This window comes from Neoarius graeffei, chromosome 1 (genome assembly GCF_027579695.1).
Source record: "Neoarius graeffei isolate fNeoGra1 chromosome 1, fNeoGra1.pri, whole genome shotgun sequence".
Taxonomy (NCBI): Eukaryota; Metazoa; Chordata; class Actinopteri; order Siluriformes; family Ariidae; genus Neoarius; species Neoarius graeffei.
Window position 1 is genome coordinate 4,144,181 of NC_083569.1, and position 20,192 is coordinate 4,164,372.

Genomic DNA, 20,192 nt, shown 5'->3' on the forward strand with positions numbered 1-20,192 from the left:
CCCTCAAATGAAAGCTGAAAGTCTGGACTTTATGTCCACGTCCATTATATAACTATAACTTGAATATGTTTCAGTAAACAGGTAAAAAAAAATTTGTGTCAGTGTCCAAATATATATGGACCTAACTGTATATTGTGTATTATTAAAAAGGAAAGATTCAGGATTTGTGAGACTATACAAGCAGAACAATCTTTATTGATGTAATGCTAATATTAGAAATGGAATCACTGCTAGGTTTCACAGCAAATGGAACCCTGATGCTGTTTGAGGTACCAGTAAACTCTTCCTCGTGTTGCCCGGGTGAGTAGAACTCTTAACCGTGAAGTAAAGCAGAGCTCTGGAAGGACTCCAAGTATTTAAACCAAGAGAGACGCATCCATACATGGAGAAGGATGTCGGTCGTAGTCATGTCTGTATGGAATCCAGGTAAAGCTGTGCGCAGCTGGTGCTAACAAATAAACATACCGATTAAAGCGTGATATATAAAACACACACGTCTCAAAGCTGAGATAGATATGACTGTCATGTTCAGGTTCATACAGGACACGTGTGACTATTACACACTTACCTTTGGCCATACGGAGTGATTTAAACCCAATAAGTCCGACAGAACATAAATCATGCGTCTGGTTTTCAGGTCACCGAAGTGACAGGTTCTTCCATTATGCAACTGTAAAGCTGATTTAAGATTAAAAGAAATATAGATATATTTAGACGCAGACAAATACGTGTCTGGAACGTCTGATGGGATACTGGGCAAGTGACACTAATAAAATACAGGACTGTCTCATGAAATGAATCTTCTAGAAGACATGAGTGAGTCAGTGAGTCAATTAGGAGTTACTGAGTGAGTCAATCAGGCTCGGAGTCATTAATTTGGTGATTGAATCTGCGAGTCAGAGTGGGTGAACAAATCAGTCTGAGGATCAGTGAGTGAATCAGTTACTGAGTCTACCAATGAATGAATAAAAACACCTTAAAAGCCACATAAAGCTGTATCATAAAGCTGTATGAAAAAAAAAATTTATTAGAAAAGTACAAAAATATTCAGGTACTTCTATACTTGGTGACAGTCAAACCTTGTTCATGTTTTGCAGAATGTTTTATGAAATTTTATCCACTACTGTCTATTAAAAAAGGCATGTAACATTCACCCAATTCATGATTCGATTCGTGATTCAGTACTGGGTTCATGATTGGATTTTCTCACGTTTTTGAAAAAATCAAAATCAAACGAGGGCGGCACGGTGGTGTAGTGGTTAGTGCTGTCGCCTCACAGCAAGAAGGTCCGGGTTCGAGCCCCGTGGCCGGCGAGGGCCTTTCTGTGTGGAGTTTGCATGTTCTCCCCGTGTCCGCGTGGGTTTCCTCCGGGTGCTCCGGTTTCCCCCACAGTCCAAAGACATGCAGGTTAGGTTAACTGGTGACTCTAAATTGACCGTAGGTGTGAATGCGAGTGTGAATGGTTGTCTGTGTCTATATGTCAGCCCTGTGATGACCTGGCGACTTGTCCAGGGTGTACCCCGCCTTTTGCCCATAGTCAGCTGGGATAGGCTCCAGCTTGCCTGCGACCCTGTAGAACAGGATAAAGCGGCTAGAAATAATGAGATGAGAAAAATCAAAGGAAAAGAAAATTTTATTCTCCAGAAAAATGCAACATTTATCCTTATATTTTCTTTATCAACTTAAATATTCCTTTTATTTAAAAAAAAAAACATACACGTTGGTTTTATTTTCTTAATAACCACCAATAACTATTTACCCACATTTATTAAAGTTGGAGTAAAATATAATACCCGGTCAACCAATATATTTCTTTTCTTCATAAACATTTGTTCTCCCTCCATTTACTTATCTTTTCTTTATCTTTCAGCAGTCTGTAAAAAGAGAGAGAGCTCCAATTTCTTGTTAAAACTATTTGGTCAATCACACAACAGCTCTTTTGCACTTTAGATCTTTGTGTGTTTTCACACGATTAGAGCTGTCTTACTTCCGCCTATGGTGAAGTCATGTATATTCCCACTGTTGTAAGTTATTGCAGTTTAAACATGATTACAGCTCAGAAAACCAACGAGATTACATAGCCTGATAAAAATCATAATTTTAAATTTTTTTTATTGAATAGCTTCAAATCATCATAAATTTGCATCGCGATTTATTTGTAAGATACAGTGCCTTGCAAAAAGTATTCGTCCCCCTTGGTGTTTGTCCTGTTTTGTCGCATTACAAACTGGAATTAAAATGGATTTTGGGAGGGTTAGCACCATTTGATTTACACAACAAGCCGACCACTTTAAAGGTGCACATTGTTTTATTGTGACACAAACAATAATTAAGATGAAAAACCCCAGAAATCTGGAGTGTGCATAAGTATTCACCCCCTCTTATATGAAACCCCTAAATAAGAGCTGCTCCAACCAATTCACATAATTAGCTGATTAAGATCCACCTGTGTGCAATCAAAGGGTCACATGATCTGTCACATGATGTCTGCATAAACCAACCTGTTCTGGAAGGACCCTGACTCTGCAACACGACTAAGCAAGCAACATGAGAACCAAGGAGCCTCCAAACAGGTCAGAGACAAAGTTGTGGAGAAGTATATAGATCAGGGTTGGGTTATAAAAAATATCCCACACTTTGAATATCCAACGGAGCGCCATTAAATCCGTTATAGCAAAATGGAAAGAATATGGCGCCACTACAAACCTGACAAGAGAAAGCTGCCCACAAAAACTCTCAGACCGGGCAAGGAGGGCATTAATCAGAGATGCAACAAAGACACCAAAGATAACGCTGAAGGAGCTGCAAAGATCCACAGCAGAGATGGGAGTATCTGTCCATAGGACCACTTTAAGCCGTACACTCCACAGAGTGGGCGGGGATTTATGGAAGAGTGGCCAGAAAAAAAGCCATTGCTGAAGAAATCACATTTGGAGTTTGCCCAACAGCATGTGGCAGACTCCCCAAACACATGGAAGAAGATTCTCTGGTCAAATGAGACTAAAATTGATCTCTTTGGCCATCATGGGAAATGCCATGTGTGGCACAAACCCTGAGAACACCATTCCTACAGTGAAACATGGTGGTGGCAGCATCATGCTGTGGGGATGTTTTTCATCTGCAGGGACAGGAAAGCTGGTCAGGACTGAAGGGAAGATGGATGGCACTAAATACAGGGCAATTCTGGAGGAAAACCTGTTCGAGTCGGCCAGAGGCTTGAGACTGGGACGAAGGTTCATGTTCCAGCAGGACAATGACCCTAAACATCCTGCTAAAGCTACACTGGAGTGGTTTAAAGGGAAACATTTAAATGTCTTGGAATGGCCTAGTCAAAGCCCAGACCTCAATCCAATTGAGAATCTGTGTCATAACTTGAAGATTGCTGTCCACCAACGCAACCCATCTAACTTGAAGGAGTTGGAGCAGTTCTGCCTTGAGGAATGGGCAAAAATCCCACTGGCTAGATGTGCTAAGCTAATACAGACATACCCCAAGAGACTTGCAGCTGGAATTGTAGTAAAAGATGGCTCTACAAAGTATTAACTTTCAGGGGGAATACTTATGCACACTCCAGATTTCAGTTTTTTGCATCTTAATTATTGTTTGTGTCACAATAAAACAACAATGTGCACCTTTAAAGTGGTCGGCCTGTTGTGTAAATCAAATGGTACTAACCCTCCAAAAATCCATTTTAATACCAGCTTGTAATGCGACAAAACAGGACAAACACCAAGGGGGATGAATACTTTTGCAAGGCACTGTACATCTTTACAACCCTACTACTGAAGAAGAAGAAAATGAAACAACTGTTCCATGAAAATCCTTAAAATCTACGTATTATATGACTCTAAATGAATGGTTTATGCATTTTTTGTAATCCATGAATGCGGCCAGTGTGACAGTTACTCTGTACTTCGACTTGATGTGTTAATTAAACTGATCCAGTTACAGCGAGAAAAACCCTCACAAACATCTCTCACTTACTTAGATTTTATCTTTCTAAAGGAACCATGTGAAACCCGTTTCCTGATGTTTAACAAAAACGTCAATACGAGGTTTTATACACACAAAGTATACACACCCTGCCAGTTTTAAGAGAAAGCTGAGACTTAAAGCAACATAAAACTCAAAATGAATCAAACTGGCAAAACACAAGCCTTCGACAAGCCCTAATGAAGATATACAAAAGATAAAAACACCCGCGTGTCTGCACGTCTCAAGCCTTCTTCCCAGCGTATCTCCTCTCGAACTGGCCCACATCGAACTTGCGCTTGCAGCCTGCATAGTTCATGTAGCGCACTTTACCGAAAACGGGCCTCTCGGACCAGCCCTGATCATGAATCCCACAGATGGACCACATACAGCCTGGAGACACACAGTACAGCAACAGCTCAGGGTACAAGAACATATACGCAGTGCGCACACACGCACAGTAAGTCAATACTATTTGCCATCTGAATACTAGAAAGAAAATTAAAGACAAAGAAAGAGGGAAAAAAAAGAAAGAAAAGGACAAAAAAAAAGAAAAAAAGGATTAAAAACAAACAAAAAGAATCGCCAAAAGCAAATTAACTAAAAAAATTAAATGAAAAAAGACAAAAATTGAAAAGTAAAGAAAAAAATGAATAAATTGAAAGTGAGAAGAATGAAATAGAGAAAGTGAAAAACTAAAAAAAGAAAATGAAACAAAACGATCGAGAAAAAGTAGGGGAAAAAAAGGATATTCGAGTCGGTTTATTTGTATCGTACTTTTAACACAGTCACAAAGCAGCTTTACAAAAAAATTAATTAAAAAAAAAAAAGGCACTCACACATGAACAAAAATTTATCCCTAATACTGTTAGGGATTAAAAAGAAAGAAACAAGTCGAACCCAACACTAACAGCCGTATCTAGTCCTTGTTGGGACGAACTTGTGTGTCTCCGATCCCCTTAAAATATACTTCACACAGGAAGGAAGCTATTGAAAAAGTATTTCAGTCATTTGACCGTGACCCTGTTTGGATCGATTCCCAAATCTGATCAGGTTATGACGTTAACTTCATGTAAACCCTACGAACATTCAAGCACTCGGACAAACCAAAAACCCTTCCACCATCTAGCAGCATTAAAAAAAATAGACATAAATCTAAAGCGCGAGTGCGTCGCTCACCCACGTATCCGCTCGGGTCGCAGCCGTCCAGCGAGTAGCGATCGTTGAGGTAGATGGAGATGTTCACGGCCTCCTCGGGTGAAGCCGTCCACTCCAGGATCTTCTTAGCCCAGTACATGCGCATGAACCCTTGCATCTTCCCCTCCAACACCAGCTGCCTCTGGGTGGCATCACACACACAGATGCGTGTATTAAACGCAAACGTAGCTAACACATGGCTAGAAGGGCCGTTTGTTTTCACTCCCTCCCTATTGAGGTATTTCACTCACGTGACCAAGTCATGTGACGCTGCCATTTTGGACGGCACGGCTCGAATCAGTTTGAATGCGAGGAAGGCGACAAACAAAAAACATAAAAGAAAAAGGAGCGAGATGCAGAAAACACCTTCACTATCCAGCGACGTAGGGCATTTACAGGGCGAGCAGAGGGAGAGGTATTTGCAAAAATTGAGGTTAGCAGGCTTGGAGAACGACGTTTACCTGCTTCCACCAGGATTGTTCACTGACAGCTAAGGTTTGTTCACATTTTCATTTACTTTCGGTCCTCAGGATAAACAAAATGTTATTAAATGTCATTGAAATAACTTCTTAGTCTGTTGAGACATGGCCCGTTATAAGTTTTTCCTTTACTGTATTTACTAGTTTACTGAACGCGCTCCGGGGCGGGCTGGCTGGCTGGCTAGCTAGCGCTCCGGGGCGGGCTGGCTGGCTGGCCAGCTAGCGCTCCGGGGCCGGCTGGCTGGCTGGCCAGCTAGCGCTCCGGGGCCGGCTGGATGGCCAGCTAGCGCTCCGGGGCCGGCCGGCTGGCTGGCCGGCTAGCTAGCGCTCCGGGGCCGGCTGGCTGGCTAGCGCTCCGGGGCCGGCTGGCTGGCTAGCGCTCCGGGGCCGGCTGGCTGGCTAGCGCTCCGGGGCCGGCTGGCTGGCTAGCGCTCCGGGGCCGGCTGGCTGGCCAGCTAGCGCTCCGGGGCCGGCTGGCTGGCCAGCTAGCGCTCCGGGGCCGGCTGGCTGGCCAGCTAGCGCTCCGGGGCCGGCTGGCTGGCTAGCTAGCTAGCGCTCCGGGGCCGGCTGGCTGGCTAGCTAGCTAGCGCTCCGGGGCCGGCTGGCTGGCTAGCTAGCTAGCGCTCCGGGGCCGGCTGGCTGGCTAGCTAGCTAGCGCTCCGGGGCCGGCTGGCTCAGTAAACTAGTAAATCCAGTAAAGGAAAAACTTGAGACTGAAAGGTTTTAACAGTCATCCAAATGACTGAACGTAAACATTGCTACAGTAACATACCAGCTACTGTTGTTGACATTAGCTAGCTTGCCGTCCAAAATGGCAGACGCCGGGGCGTCACGTGACCCTGTGACGTCAGGTGAAATACCTCAATACCTGTGCAGCGTTCCATAGCTGGTCATGCGTGTCTGCGTTCTCCAGTTGCTCTCGTGTGTACAGGTAAGGCCGGGCGTCTTTAGCATGATCCTGCAGCGTCTTCTTCGCCCAGTCATACGCACCTGAGAACGCAACACAGCGGCACACTAAAGCAGGGCTTTTCAAAGTGTGGGGCGCGCCAGAGTTCTTCAGGGGGGGCGCAAACGTGAGGAAAAATAAACCAGAATAAGTTACTATTGCGGACATTTAGCGAACTTCAGCTAGCCTTTGCCAGAGACAAAATGGATTGATTTTTAGTACCTAAAGCTACAGTGAGTGAGGAGACAGAGTCTGGGCCAAGCAAAAAAAGAAGGAAGTATGACCACGATTATTTAAAGTTTGGATTTTCATGGACTGGATCTGAAGATGCTCCACTGCCACAGTGTGTTGTCTGCCAAGAGGTGCTAGCTAACGATGCTATGAGATGTTTAAAATGTGTAAAACAAGATGTTTTAAAAAGCACAGATGTTTAAAATGTGTAAAAAGAGGTTTTAAAAAGCACAGATGTTTAAAATGTGTAAAAAGAGGTTTTAAAAAGCACAGATGTTTAAAATGTGTAAAAAAGAGGTTTTAAAAAGCAGCACAGATGTTTAAAATGTGTAAAAAAAAGAGGTTTTAAAAAGCAGCACAGATGTTTAAAATGTGTAAAAAAAAGAGGTTTTAAAAAAAGCACCTACCTTGACTGTGCTGTAGGTGTTGAAATACTGTTTGTTACACAGAAACCCAATCTTTACGCACCCCAGGAGAAAACAGAAAAAATAAAGCATCAGTAACATGGGATTTTGTTTATCAGCTGGCTTCTGTTCTGGAGGAGTTGAAATCCTTCTGGAAAAAGTTTTTTTTTGCTGAGGCACTTCCATACAGAATTATTCAGTATACATTTGATTCAACCAATAGTAGAAAGCAGAAAACAAACGTGCCTAGACTAGCTAAACGCAAGACCATCAAACCTGAAGAGTTCTTGGGTCAGCCTGCGTTATGAGGCGTGTCAGAAAAGTAACAGGACTTTGACGTGAGGGGTATCATCCACAGAGTTCTTGCCACAGGCAGATGTGCAGCTTGTGAACAGGCAACTGCTTGGGGCCCCCTGGCCCCCCGAGAGTCGGGGCCCAAGGGCTTGTTTTTGCTTTTTATTGTTCTTTACCGCTGTATTTTCACATTTGGAATTTTAAAAACTTTGGTTTCATACATTTTTCGATGGTGTCAGATTATTTATAATGTATTGGTGATGAACACTGGTCGGGGCCCCCTGGAAATTTTTGCTTGGAGCCACAAGAGACTCTAGAATCGCCTCTGGCTACAGGGTCAAACGATCAACCAACATGTCTACAAAGAGATCCTGTGGCATTTGCTTCGTTCAGTGCGCAAGAAGAGGCGAGTTGTGGCAGGACAACTCGTGGCTGCTTCACCACAACAATACGCCAACTCACGACGCCCGAAGCATCCAGCAGTTCCTTGCCAAGAACATCAATCACCGTGCTGGAGCAACCTCCCTACTCACCTGACCTGGCTCCGTGCGATTCCCCCCCACCAAGCTCAAGGGGACCCGTTTTCCAAACTTGGAAGCCATCAAGAGGGCCATGACGACAGCACTTGCAGAGAATCCTGGGAGAATCCTTCCAGGAGTGCATGGTGGAGGAGGATGGGAGAGTGCATTAAACTCGAGGGGGATTATTTTGAAGGGGAAAAACTTGTAGCTTGGATTTGACAAATCTGCAACCCCAGTCCTGTTTCTTTTCTGAAGCACCTCATTTTTCCCCCCCAAACATCAGCTTTAATACACTTTATATTAGACTCTAAAGCCCTCTTTGGAATGGATTTGTTTTGAAGGGGGTAATCACTACTAATGTATCTAGGATTTTATTCCTGTCCAGATTAGGAAGTCATTGGTCCCTCTACATGCAACACTTACCTACATTTATATAATATAAAGCTTCCCATTCGGAAGTTAAGGATGATCAACTAAACATTTTCAGAACAGGAAGCAAACATGGAAGCAGACCCAGCAGCTTAATAGCACAAAGACTTTACCAGGAAGGAGAAGAACCCCCATCACCCTGATGAGTGTTTTAAACTTGACCCATCCAATACCAAGAGGTCATGTGATCATATTGGCATCAACAAAGCCAAAATGTATTTACAATTTGCAAATCAGTGTCCATAAAAGTATGTGAAAACTAGTGTTGCACACAGCAAAAAAGGCTTAGACAATATACTGATTCTCAGGACACTTTGGATCAGATACATGCAAAGAGTACTATTTACTAGACATGAACAAGTTCCTGTCTCACATTTGATACAAAACTGCCTGGTAACAGCTACAAGTAAAAAAAGTTGTTTCATCATGTTTGAAGGGTTAAATGCAAAAAGAAAAAAAAAAAGTTACACACCATCACAACTCAAAGAAAGGAAAAAAAAAAAACACTTCCGGTTGGAATAGATTTATTTGATCTGTCTGTAAACAAGGTGGTTAATTCATGGCATTTTTCCACGCAAAATTGGGTTGTATAGATAGTCAGCTGGTCAGGATTTCAATCAAATCAGGTGAAATGAAAAAAGGAGAAATGAACATTTGTTGACATGGTTTCACTTTAATCCGTACATATTCCACAAGCCCTGGAGAGTTTGAAATTTTTAAAGTCATATCCCAAAGAAGGTGCCATTCAAGAATCGACTCTTTACAAGGCAGCGGTTTTAAAATCCATCTCACAGTAGCAACAGATCAGATCTATATTATGGCACAGGATACACTGCTTTGATTAAAGTTAACAATACAACCAACTAGTGGTCTTCCTTCTTTAATACCCTCATAACCCAGAAAAATTTAGTGTACAGTTACTTGGTTTTTTTTGCCTATTTAATGAAATTGTACCATGCTATGACAAGTTGATACGTCTCAGTCGCATAAAGCACCAATGACTCCATATTTGAAAACGGACAGATTAACAGGACAAGAGGGTTATAAATGATCAAGTCAACAAGAAGACTGCCATTTCATCTATTCAAGACCGTCAAGAGAGGGGGGAGGGGGGGACCTCAGGTAGTTACTCTGAGCTTTGTAATCCTTTGCTCCTCAAGACATGGATACCATTACTAGTGAACTGTCAAGAGGTTAGTGTTACACTGTGCATTTGAGATGTTTAAGTGTTCTACAAACAGATGAAACTAGCAGTAATGCATTAATCCTCAAAAGAAGAGAATTGGTCCTACTGGAGAAAAATAATATCTACATGTGAATGGACACCAAACCAGAGTTACATCGTAAGGGCAGTGCTTAAAAAAAAAAAATCAAAATCACTAGCTGGTAAATAAATTGCTAAGTGGCTATGTTAGTGATGGAATGTCCTTAGAGTCCAGAAGCAATTTGTTTTAAACCTTGACATTGTAAATGCTGATCTGCCATCACATTCGAAAGGAAAAAAAAAAAAAAAAAAAGCCAACATTACATTGAGGACTCAACACCATTCCAGATACAACAGTAAAAGCACTGGATGTATTTTGAATAAAATGGGTTCCAAGTATAAAGGCAAGAATTATGTAGTGTGGTTCAATTCATTTTTTGTTTGGAGGACACTGGTAGTGTAGTGTAGTGTATGGTAGTTTGGTGTTTGATATTGAGCTAAAAGATATGCATACAATTTAAACCCTCCTGGAAAGGAGAAGAAAAAAAAAAGTCACTAGGGAAGACCAACAGCTCAGCAAGGCTCAAAGCACTCAATAGGCATCGATGGACCACTAGACAAGCGCCTCAGGAAAACTGGACAGTGACTTGATGCAATTTGAAAAGCCCAATCGTCTGAAATGCTTTATGTACAGTACTGTTTTCATTTTAATCCTTGATAAATGAACATGCTTGTTTTGTGGCACTATCAGGATGAGGGGAAACAGGAATTGATAGGTATGCTAAATAGAGGGAAGAGGTGTATATATAAAAAAGTAGTTAAGGGTCTGGATAGACAATGATGCATCTAGTGCTGTGAAGGTGAGGGGGAATGAAGGAGAAAGGGATGGGAATGAAGGAGAAAGGGATGGGATGTTACAGTGAGCTGCTGTGTGGATGGAAAGAGGGCTGCTTCAGAATCCACTGGTCCTCAGGTAGCCAGCCATGGCGTGTGCTTTCTTGTTGAGCTCTCCTCCGTGGACACCTTCCTTTCCCAAGACTAAAACCAATACTGGGGAGTACATAATGGAGAGAAAGGGAAAAACGTGACAAATGAAAAACTTTTGGGGGGAAAAAAAAAAAAAAAAAAAAGTCTTTCCTTTATAAATTATAATTACATAAATATAAATTATAATATAAATACATTATAAGATCTTACCACCATTCTCCTCATTAGACATTTTAACAGTGAAGGAGAAAGCTTAAGCAAACCCTCTTCTTTCTGTCCCTCAAAGTTGAAACTAAGCAAGCATTAGTTACATTAGAACCCCGATTCCCTCAAGTATTTTGCCATACTCGAGTATGCCTTCTTATTCAATCCGCCTCCATGGACCCCTTCTTTGCCCATTACAAGAACCAAGACTGAAAGAGAAGAAATGGAAACAGTTGAGAAGTGCTGCTAGTTAAGAAGAGGAAAAACATGGAAAAAATACAAGTTACAGCTGCAGTCCAAAGCGTTTGCATGCTCATGCATAGAATTATAAACAAGCAAACCCAGAAATGGAAAGTGAATCAGCCTCTGAGTATTTGAGTAGTTTGAAACTCCACGCACCATAGAGTCATTTAAAAAGCATAGGACAGAAGATGAAAGAAGGGGACTTCCTGAATTCACTGCACCATCTAGGTTACCTGGTTTAACATTGGCTGAATTTCAAAGGTACACCAGAACACCCATGAGGCAGTTTAGAGAATTTTGCATCTGGTCTTCTTGTGTGTCTAATGTTGAGGCAAATGGCTGAACTGGCATTAGGTGAAGAGCTGCTAATCTCATATATAGCTCCTTGTACGGCCCAGTCCAAGCTGAGTATTTGATTCTAGGCTGTCCAAGTCTAGTCTACACTAGGTGCGGCTTCATAAAAGTTAACTGATAAGGACTATTCTGGGGAAGAGGATATCACTGACTGTGCATGGAACTATTTATGGCAGCCTAACCAGTGACCTAAGCAATCCCAAAATTACAACTGGGCAATACAGCAAAATATACCCTATGATGTTTGAAGACTCAAGACAGTTTTGCTTTACTTTCTTGGTGATGGCTAAAGAGCAGTGTCAAGCTTAAAACCTGTGGCTGATTGGATATCCAATCATCCACTCATGACTGAGGCATAAAGTGGGTCAGTGTTACAGACACTAAAAACTACGGCATTGAAAAGTGCCCAATTCACCATTCTGTAAAGTGCAAGGTAGCAGTTTGTAACCCGACCTTGGGTTTAACAAATGCACTACATAAACCAAGCTTATTTGTTCGCTTAATCTTTATAGAAAAGGACAAGGGCTGTCAGTCATTTACAGTAAACTGCACCATGAGACCAGTGCAAATGGAGCAATGACACGCTGAATTATGGCCATTCGTAAGCAGCGTGAAAGGTTAAACTGCTCAGGTCACTAAATAATGAAAAAATTTGCCAATTTTAAACCAGTTCAGAAGAGTAGTGTACATGCTCAGCAGTGGCATCCAATTATCCAGGTGGTTAAGAAGGTGGGGGGGGAAGCCCAGGGAGGGAAACTGGGAAAAGGGACAGAAGAGCCTTCACCCACTTTTTGTAACCAGATGTTTAGTAACACCAACAAAACAAGGACCACAAAGGCAGATGTACATTTAAAGTATAACAAAGCAAGGTAAATAATAAATCAATCGCATTATCTGGACAACAAGTCGTTCCAAATACTTCTGGGTTCGTTTTTGTCCCATTATGGTTACTGTACAGCAGCACTGCATCATTTCCCCCCCCCCCCAAAAAAAAGCTGTGTACATGCATTTTACTGCCCTTCACTAGCAATACTTTAGTTTTGATAAAATCTGTTCAGCTTATAAGCAGCTTTTGATTGAGCTACTCCAGTTCCAAGTTCTGTTAACACAGTGATGGGCTTAACTATGCACTAATCTGTAGGACATGATTAAATACTTCTGAATATTATTTTGGCAAAAGTTTAAGTAACATTCACTAGGGAATGTTACGAAGACAAACACCTTACAGTCCAGACAATACGAATTCTGATTCATTGTTTTTCTTGTAACTCAAGCTAAACAGCATGCTTGTGCATAGAAGTTAAGCGTTTTATAAAAAAAAAAAAAGAAAACCCAGCATACAACAATTTACTGCATTGCAGGCAACAAAATGAATCCACTTGCTCCAAATTAAGGTCAATGATTTAAAAAAGGAAAAAAAAAAAAAAAAAAAAGGCACCACAACCACCAGAAAGCACACCCTCAGAGAACACCCACCAATTACCTAAAAAGGTGAGGCAATCAAACTTTTAGGAAGCCCCAGTCTTATGCAACTGTACAAGCCTTCTCTGAGGTTGGTCGCTTTCGTTGGTTGAGTTACATTTTCTTTTCCATATGCAAATGTGAGGGTCATTTGCAAATAGCCAAAGCAATTTTACCTTTGTTTGATCTGCATACAGCAACGTTGTAGTTCGGCTCACCACCATGACTCTTCGTCCTGATGTCCATAGTCCAGTCGCCATCGATCAACAGGCTGTCTCTGATCACAGAGCACTTCTTTCCCCCTAGGGTCAGCCCACTGGTGAAGAAGCCCCCCCGGTCCTTGCCAGTCATGACATCGATTTCATCGCGCTGTGACCGGGAACAACAAGACAAGATGATGGTCAGTTAAGGATATTGATCATTTCTTAACACAGGGCATGGCTGTCCAAACTAGGTCTGAGAAGAATAGCCGGGGGGGGGGGGGGGGGGGTCTGTTTCTCTCCCTTTTTAAGCATTGTGCTATTAGAATAACTAAAAGACCAACTAAAACTTGATTACAATTTTAAGGAAGTAGTGCACAAGATCTCAGGACAATGCTACACAAAGTAACGTTAGATTCTTGATGTCAAGAATAACCACCACTTAAAAAAAAAAAAAACAAACAAAAAAAAAAAAAAACCCCACCATTGGTACAAAGCAAGCCCGTTCACTTTATGCTGATCAGAGAATTACAATGGTTTCTCATATGATAAAAAAGTGTGATTCGCAATTAAATATTTTAATCTCGACAGCACTAATTATTATTATTATTATTATTAGAGACAGTACATGCTGAATTCCGAAACAAGGTAAATAATAACGTGAGCTGTAGATATTTATGCTGAAATCCACTCAAAGCAGGGGGCGAGGCACCATCACGCTGTGTCAAGACAAGAACTTTCCTGAGAAATAATGCGAACATCTGCATCATGCGGGATTTGCGGGCGGGAGCGGGACAAAATATGGCAGGCGCAAGCAGCACTGAAAATCATAATTCTTTGTGGGCGCGGGCGGGAGTGGGACTGCACAATGCGGGCGGGAGCGGGACTGAAAAATCCGACCCACGCAGACCTCTACTGAGACTAGACAGACTTGTAAAAGGGAACGAACGCCTGGTAATACTAAACGCCACTGCCAATGTGTCATTTCAGTTTAAAAACTGGAAAGCTTGAATAAATAGGAAACGGACGCCATCTTTGAAGACCGAGACATGCTCCTGCAAGGAGAAGAGGAAAAGGGCCGCACAGGACAAATCCCAAATCCCACTCAACACCCACCAAACCAAGGGCACTAACTAGCTTGTAGAATAATGCTACTCAGTGCCCTACATAGTGCACAGACAGGGTGCAATTCAGGACCGAGCCAAAGGAAGAAAGACCATGTCCAAGTAGAGGTCTGCGCGGGTCGGATTTTTCAGTCCCGCTCCCGCCCGCAAAGAATTATGATTTTCAGTCCCGCTCCCGCCCGCAAATCCCGCATGATGCAGATGTTCGCGTTATTTCTCAGGAAGGTTCTTGTCTTGACACAGCGTGATGGTGCCCCGCCCCCTACTTTGAGTTGATTTGAGCATAAATATCTACAGCTCACGTTTGTTATTGTTTACCTTGTTTCTGAATTCAGCATGTAGTATCTCCAACAACAACAGCTGTCAAACGATTAAAATATTTAATCACAAATCACATTATCACATGAGAAACTAGAGATGCACGATAGATATCGGGCCGATAAAATATCGGCCAATTTGAGGGTAAATGACGTCATTTTTTATCGGCCCGATGGTCATATTTTTCCGATAAAACATCCGATAAATTAAATTAATTAGTGAAACGTGTTCAGACCGAGTAGCCACTTTTTTATTCAGGCTGAGTAGCCAAACAGGCGCAGTGATCATTTCACAGGAGGCCCAAGTCTGCCGTCAGTCGCTGCCTGAGTAGGCTAATGAATAAACATGTCTTCACCGGCATGGTCGTTTTTCGCTGTGGCTGAAGATGACAACGCCGTCGCTATCTGCAAAACGTGTTCAGCGAGGATTGCGAGAGGAGGAAGAAAGCCATCAAGTTTTAACACGACGAATCTTATAGCTCACCTTAAAAAAGTCACCATCGCGGCGAAAAGGTACTGAACGAATATGAGGCAGCAGCTGCAGCCGCTAACAGTGTTAAAATAAAAACAAGAACGACACAGAAGTTTGATGTCCCCATTCAGCAGTCGTTCGAAAAATGTAAGAGCTTTTCAAGAGATAGCGAGAAGTCTAAAGCCATTAACGACAAAGTAATGGAGTTTATAGCACTCGGCGACCAGCCTCTCTCTGTTGTCGAAGACCCATCTTTTCGTAAGCTAATAGCACATTTGGAGCCACGTTACACTCTCCCAAGCCGCCGCTTCTTCTCGGACGTGTCCCTCCCTGCACTTTATGATATTGTTGCAACACATATCCACAGCCTGATCGACAAGGGCGGACTACACGCAAGTTTTACCACAGACATATGGACGTCAGATGTTAGTCCGGTCAGCATGCTAAGCCTGACGGCTCAGTGGCTGGATCAAGACTTTAACTTGCAAAAAGCAACTCTGCATGCCCAGGAGTGCCCTGGGTCACATACAGCAATAATGATATGCCAAGCTTTTGACACAATGCTCATGCACTGGAGTATAACAAAAGACCAAGTGCATGTTGTGCTCAGGGACAATGCACGTAACATGATCAAAGCTATGGAGGAGTGTGGGCTTGCAAGCTTGGGTTGTATGGCACACACTTTACAGCTTGCTGTAAATGAGGCTGTACTGAGCCAAAGAAGCATCACAGATTGTGTCTCGATTGGCAGGAAGATAATAGGACATTTTAAACACTCCCAGCTCGCCACCTCCCGTCTTCAAAACTTGCAGAAACAACTAGGTATGAAAGAGGCAAGGCTTCAACAAGACGTGCCCACTCGTTGGAATTCCACGTTCTATATGATAAGTTTGTTGCAGCAGAAGCGAGTACTTGCAGCATATGCTGTAGATTTTGACTTGCCTGCATTTCTGACCCCAAATCAATGGACTTTAATTGAAAACATGCTCACTATTCTTGACCCCTGTGAACAGCTGACAAAAAACATAAGCTCAGCTACAGCCACTGCAGCTGATGTCATCCCCTCCATTGAAGCCTTAAGGCATCTGTTAAACAGGACTGTTGCAACAGATCATGGAATTAAAACGTCAGAGCACACTACTGGAAGCTATAGAGCAGCGTTTCAGTCACATCTACACAGAGTCCCTGTTTTCTCTCGCCACAGTCTTGGACCCAAGGTATAAGGACTGCTATTTTGACCAAGCAACAAAAAGGGAAGCAATAGAAGCATTGAATGATAAAATGAGATGTGCAGCACCAGCAAAAGATGTAGAAGAGCCAAAGGAGAAGAAAACCAAGACAACAACAGATGACAACAACAATGTTTCCCTGCTGACAATGTATGAAGAAATCCTTCAAGAAAACAACACAAAAGAGCTGAACCAAAGCAAAACAGATCAGCAGGTAATTTATTTGTTGTTTAAATAAAGCTTTGGCCATCTCTGATAAAATAGACCATAACATGGTAATGTTAAATATATTTTTTATTCTTTGTTAATCTTCTACTACTTTAGATAAAAGCCTATCTCTCAGAGCCCACAATTCCTCGATCGGAGAGCCCCATGGACTACTGGAGAAGCAACAAAGCCCGGTTCCCAGAACTTGCCTCACTCGCACGGAAGTACCTGTCAGCGCCTTGCACAAGCATAGACAGTGAACGTTTATTTTCTGCCGCTGCAAATGTTATCGATGAAAAACGAAACCGACTTGGATGTGACAAACCAGAGATGCTGCTGTTTGTCAAGAAAAATCTCCCACTGATGCCCTCACCTAGAAAATAGAAAAGACAATGACAAGTCCAGATTAAGAAATGTTGAGAAGAGACAGGAAATAATTAAAGTTTTATTATTATTATGAACAAAAGTTTTTTTTTTTTTATGATGCAGTCAAAGCATTAATCATTGAGTTTGCACTTTATTTGATTACATTTAAAAAAAAAAAAGAAAAAAGGAAACTTGACTTGAATATTCCTACCGCAAGGGATGCACTTTTTTTGTTAAAATGGAGTGGTGTCTTGCTACGTTATTGTTATATATAGCAAATGACCACATTTTGTAAGGAAATGAAAATAAACATTTGAAGAGCCAGAAAGTTGTTGTTTGCTGTTGTAGATAGGCCAGAGCAGCTAAAATGTCAGTTTTCCATCCTACACAAACTGTAGATTATATGATTATATTCAATATGAACTTATCGGGTATCGGTATCGGCCCTGAGAAGCAGGAAATCATCGGTTATCGTATCGGTCAATTTTTTTCATATCGTGCATCACTATGAGAAACCATTGCAATTCTTTGATCAGCATAAAAAAGTGAATGGGCTTGCTTTGTACCAGTGTGTTTTTTTTTTTAAATTATTGCAAAGCAGAGCTAGTAAAAGAAGTAAATTGATTTACTGCTTGCGTTAGTCTACAACTTTAATCAGAGAGACATGTTACACAGTGACGGTTGGCTTGACTCAATGCCATCCCAGAAATCCTTCCTGTAATATGCAAATTTGGCTGTCCAATCAGAGGCGGCCAAATTTGCATATTACAGGAAGGATTTCTGGGATAGCATTGAGTCAAGCCTACCGTCACTGTGTAACATGTCTCTCAGATTAAAGTTGTAGACTAACGCAACAAGTAAATCAACTTACTCGTGGTTCTCTTGCTAGCTGGGTGTGAACTGCGAGTCATTAGAGTGATCAAAGAATTTCCCCTTAGGGTGATCAATGGCAAGTTTAAGATGCCATTTCTCACTCAATCTGACTTTCTCTGCAAATTTAGGCATCTTTATTAATGCCAAATAAAATATGCAGCACAAATTATAGATGATAAATTAATAACTTATAAATTTTATTTCAAGCACGTTTTTAGTTAGCGGGACTGCAGCTTATCACCGCTCCCACCCGCGCCACATATGTGCACTTCCGGTCCCGCCCGCAATGAGCTTTCAAAATTTGTCCCGCACCGCACTGCTTTGCGGCGGGTCCCGCGGGAGTGCAGGGCTCTATGTCCAAGCACCAGTGGCCAACTTCCTTCCAGGCATGGCCTACGCCTCAAAAAGGGATAAGACTAGACGTTTATATAAAGTGTTCACAGCACACTATATTATTATATTATAATAATTTCATACCACATGGTCAATGATGAGCATTGAAACCAGAATGCATTACATATTGTCCAAATAGGAATTAAATATTTATATTAAAAAAAAACCCACCACACACACACACAACGGACAACTTGCATGCCATGCTAACTACTGCTCGTCACATCCATAACGGAATTTCGTCACATCCATAACGCTGACTTTTCCTTCCGAAACTCTGCATGAAATACAAAATATTTTAAACAAAGATTTTTTAATATTCACCTTGGACCCCTCTATCAAATGGATATCTCCATTTCGACATTAGGTTTACAATTTCACAGAGTTTGATAAAAATGTACAGTCACCCAAGAAAAGTGATACTTTTTCTGTCACATCCATAACGCATCTTTTATTGGCGTTTTCTGGCATGCCCTAGATGTACTATGGGAATTGTTCTTGTTCTATCACTTCTCCAGTATGGTACAGCCTTAAAATATGCAACACCTGTTTAAATACTGGGAGACAATAAAACATGCACTGGGTCATTTGTTGCCATTTTGAGTTCAAGTGTCACGTCCATAACGCTGGAATTGCTCTGCTGTTTGTTTTTTGTTTAAAAATGCATTATTTTACCTCACACACACACACAAACCGGCTGTTAATGACTGGACAACTTAATGGATTCAGGAATATTCTGGAAAGGAACACTCGTGCTCGGGTTCTGGTTCAGCGTGATCTCTTTTTCATTCAAAGACAAGCTAGTCAGCATCTTTTTCCCCTCATTTTCCTTTAAAAAAAGAAAGAAAATTTTAAAAAAAAAACCGTTAGTCGAGCATCGCTGTCTGAGGCCTAAGGATTTTCTAGCGTTGCCGTATTCGCTTCATTACCGGATCGAACCTAAAATAAGCACTTGTTTAAAATTAATCTGATGTATAGGATTTTGAGGTTTGTTTTTATGAGGTAAAACCGGTGCACGTCATGAGGATTAAACGCGCTAACGGCTCTTTTTCTCGAAGGCACGCGCGCTTGTTCATGTTAGCCTCTGCTGCTAACCGTAACGTGGCCCCCTCCACACACACCGACACAAAAGACCACAGATTTAGACATTACACCAAACCAGGAGGAAATAATACAGTCATTAAACCATGTAACACTCTTTTGGAAGACAATCTCACCGTTATACAGCCAAAACAGCCCCCTGGTGACGCTGCCCAAACGTATTTATCGGTATCCCCGCAACCGACAATGGCGGCCTCCTGGCAGCAGCCGCCGTCCATCAGGTTATCCACGTAGCTTTGCCAATAATTCATGTTTGCTGCAATTTGTAAACAAAAATAATAATATTACGACGCTTTACAGAGACTCTTTGGATGGATTTAAGGTTAAAGAAGGTTTGAAGAACCAGATTCGAGCCTCGCCTCTGTCCAAATAGCGCTTAGCTGCGTGCTGCCGAGATCTGCTTTTTTTTTTTTAGGGGGCGAAGAAAAGCCGATGTGCATCCAGACAGCGCCTTGGGTGTAGTCCGTGCTGCAGATCACTCCGCGCAGGCTGTGCTACGCCCTTTCAGTCAGTTTTTTATGTCCGCCGCCGATAAGATGCTCACAACTGCCAACAAACTAGTCCCTTTTTTTCCCCTCATTTTAATTACAGACACGTTAAAAAAACACCAACGTTTCCTCATATTTTCTTTCAAAATAATTTTTTTTAGTTAAAAAAAAAATCACACGGGAATTTTTTTTACATTTTAAAGCCACGCCCCTCTCAAACCGGGGCTCAAAAACTTTTTGTAGTTAGGAGTCTCTTTTTCAATTAAAGTGCCATTCCACCATTGGATGTATTCTTTGGCATAAAATACAATATATATTTTATGACAACATGACTAGACAGAGAAATCTTTTAGCTTCGAAATGATATATCGAACATAATTTTTTGACGACAAGTATATTAATTTTGCAGGCGGCACGGTGGTGTAGTGGTTAGCGCTGTCGCCTCACAGCAAGAAGGTCCTGGGTTCGAGCCCCGGGGCCGGCGAGGGCCTTTCTG

The 20,192-nt window shown here is 41.9% G+C and overlaps 3 protein-coding genes across 4 annotated transcripts; 1 reads left to right on the forward strand and 2 right to left on the reverse strand.

Annotated features, from left to right (window-relative positions):
* Positions 1–3,713: 3,713 nt before the first annotated feature.
* Positions 3,714–8,882, reverse strand: LOC132890958 (deoxyribodipyrimidine photo-lyase-like). Its single transcript, XM_060928369.1, has 3 exons — positions 6,517–8,882; positions 5,152–5,311; positions 3,714–4,365 (listed from the first exon to the last, which is right to left on the reverse strand). Exons 1-3 carry the CDS (start codon positions 6,760–6,762, stop codon positions 4,217–4,219), a joined length of 555 nt encoding a protein of 184 aa, XP_060784352.1. The 5' UTR covers positions 6,763–8,882; the 3' UTR covers positions 3,714–4,216.
* A 244-nt stretch (positions 8,883–9,126) lies between these two features.
* On the reverse strand, positions 9,127–19,692 carry LOC132890965 (profilin-2-like). Of its 2 annotated transcripts, XR_009655253.1 has the most exons (5): positions 19,568–19,692; positions 19,325–19,464; positions 13,103–13,295; positions 10,875–11,077; positions 10,639–10,727 (listed from the first exon to the last, which is right to left on the reverse strand). XR_009655253.1 is itself a non-coding variant. In XM_060928385.1 (4 exons), the coding sequence occupies exons 2-4, from the start codon at positions 19,457–19,459 to the stop codon at positions 10,630–10,632; spliced, it is 426 nt and encodes a 141-aa protein (XP_060784368.1). In that variant the 5' UTR covers positions 19,460–19,464; positions 19,568–19,683; the 3' UTR covers positions 9,127–10,629. The 2 variants fall into 2 exon arrangements, 1 of the variants encoding a protein (XP_060784368.1); XM_060928385.1 differs by lacking the exon at positions 10,875–11,077 and having other exon boundaries at positions 9,127–10,727; positions 19,568–19,683.
* Positions 16,220–17,156, forward strand: LOC132890974 (E3 SUMO-protein ligase ZBED1-like). The gene is made up of 2 exons (XM_060928397.1): positions 16,220–16,482; positions 16,593–17,156. The coding sequence occupies exons 1-2, from the start codon at positions 16,321–16,323 to the stop codon at positions 16,857–16,859; spliced, it is 429 nt and encodes a 142-aa protein (XP_060784380.1). The 5' UTR covers positions 16,220–16,320; the 3' UTR covers positions 16,860–17,156.
* Positions 19,693–20,192: the final 500 nt, after the last annotated feature.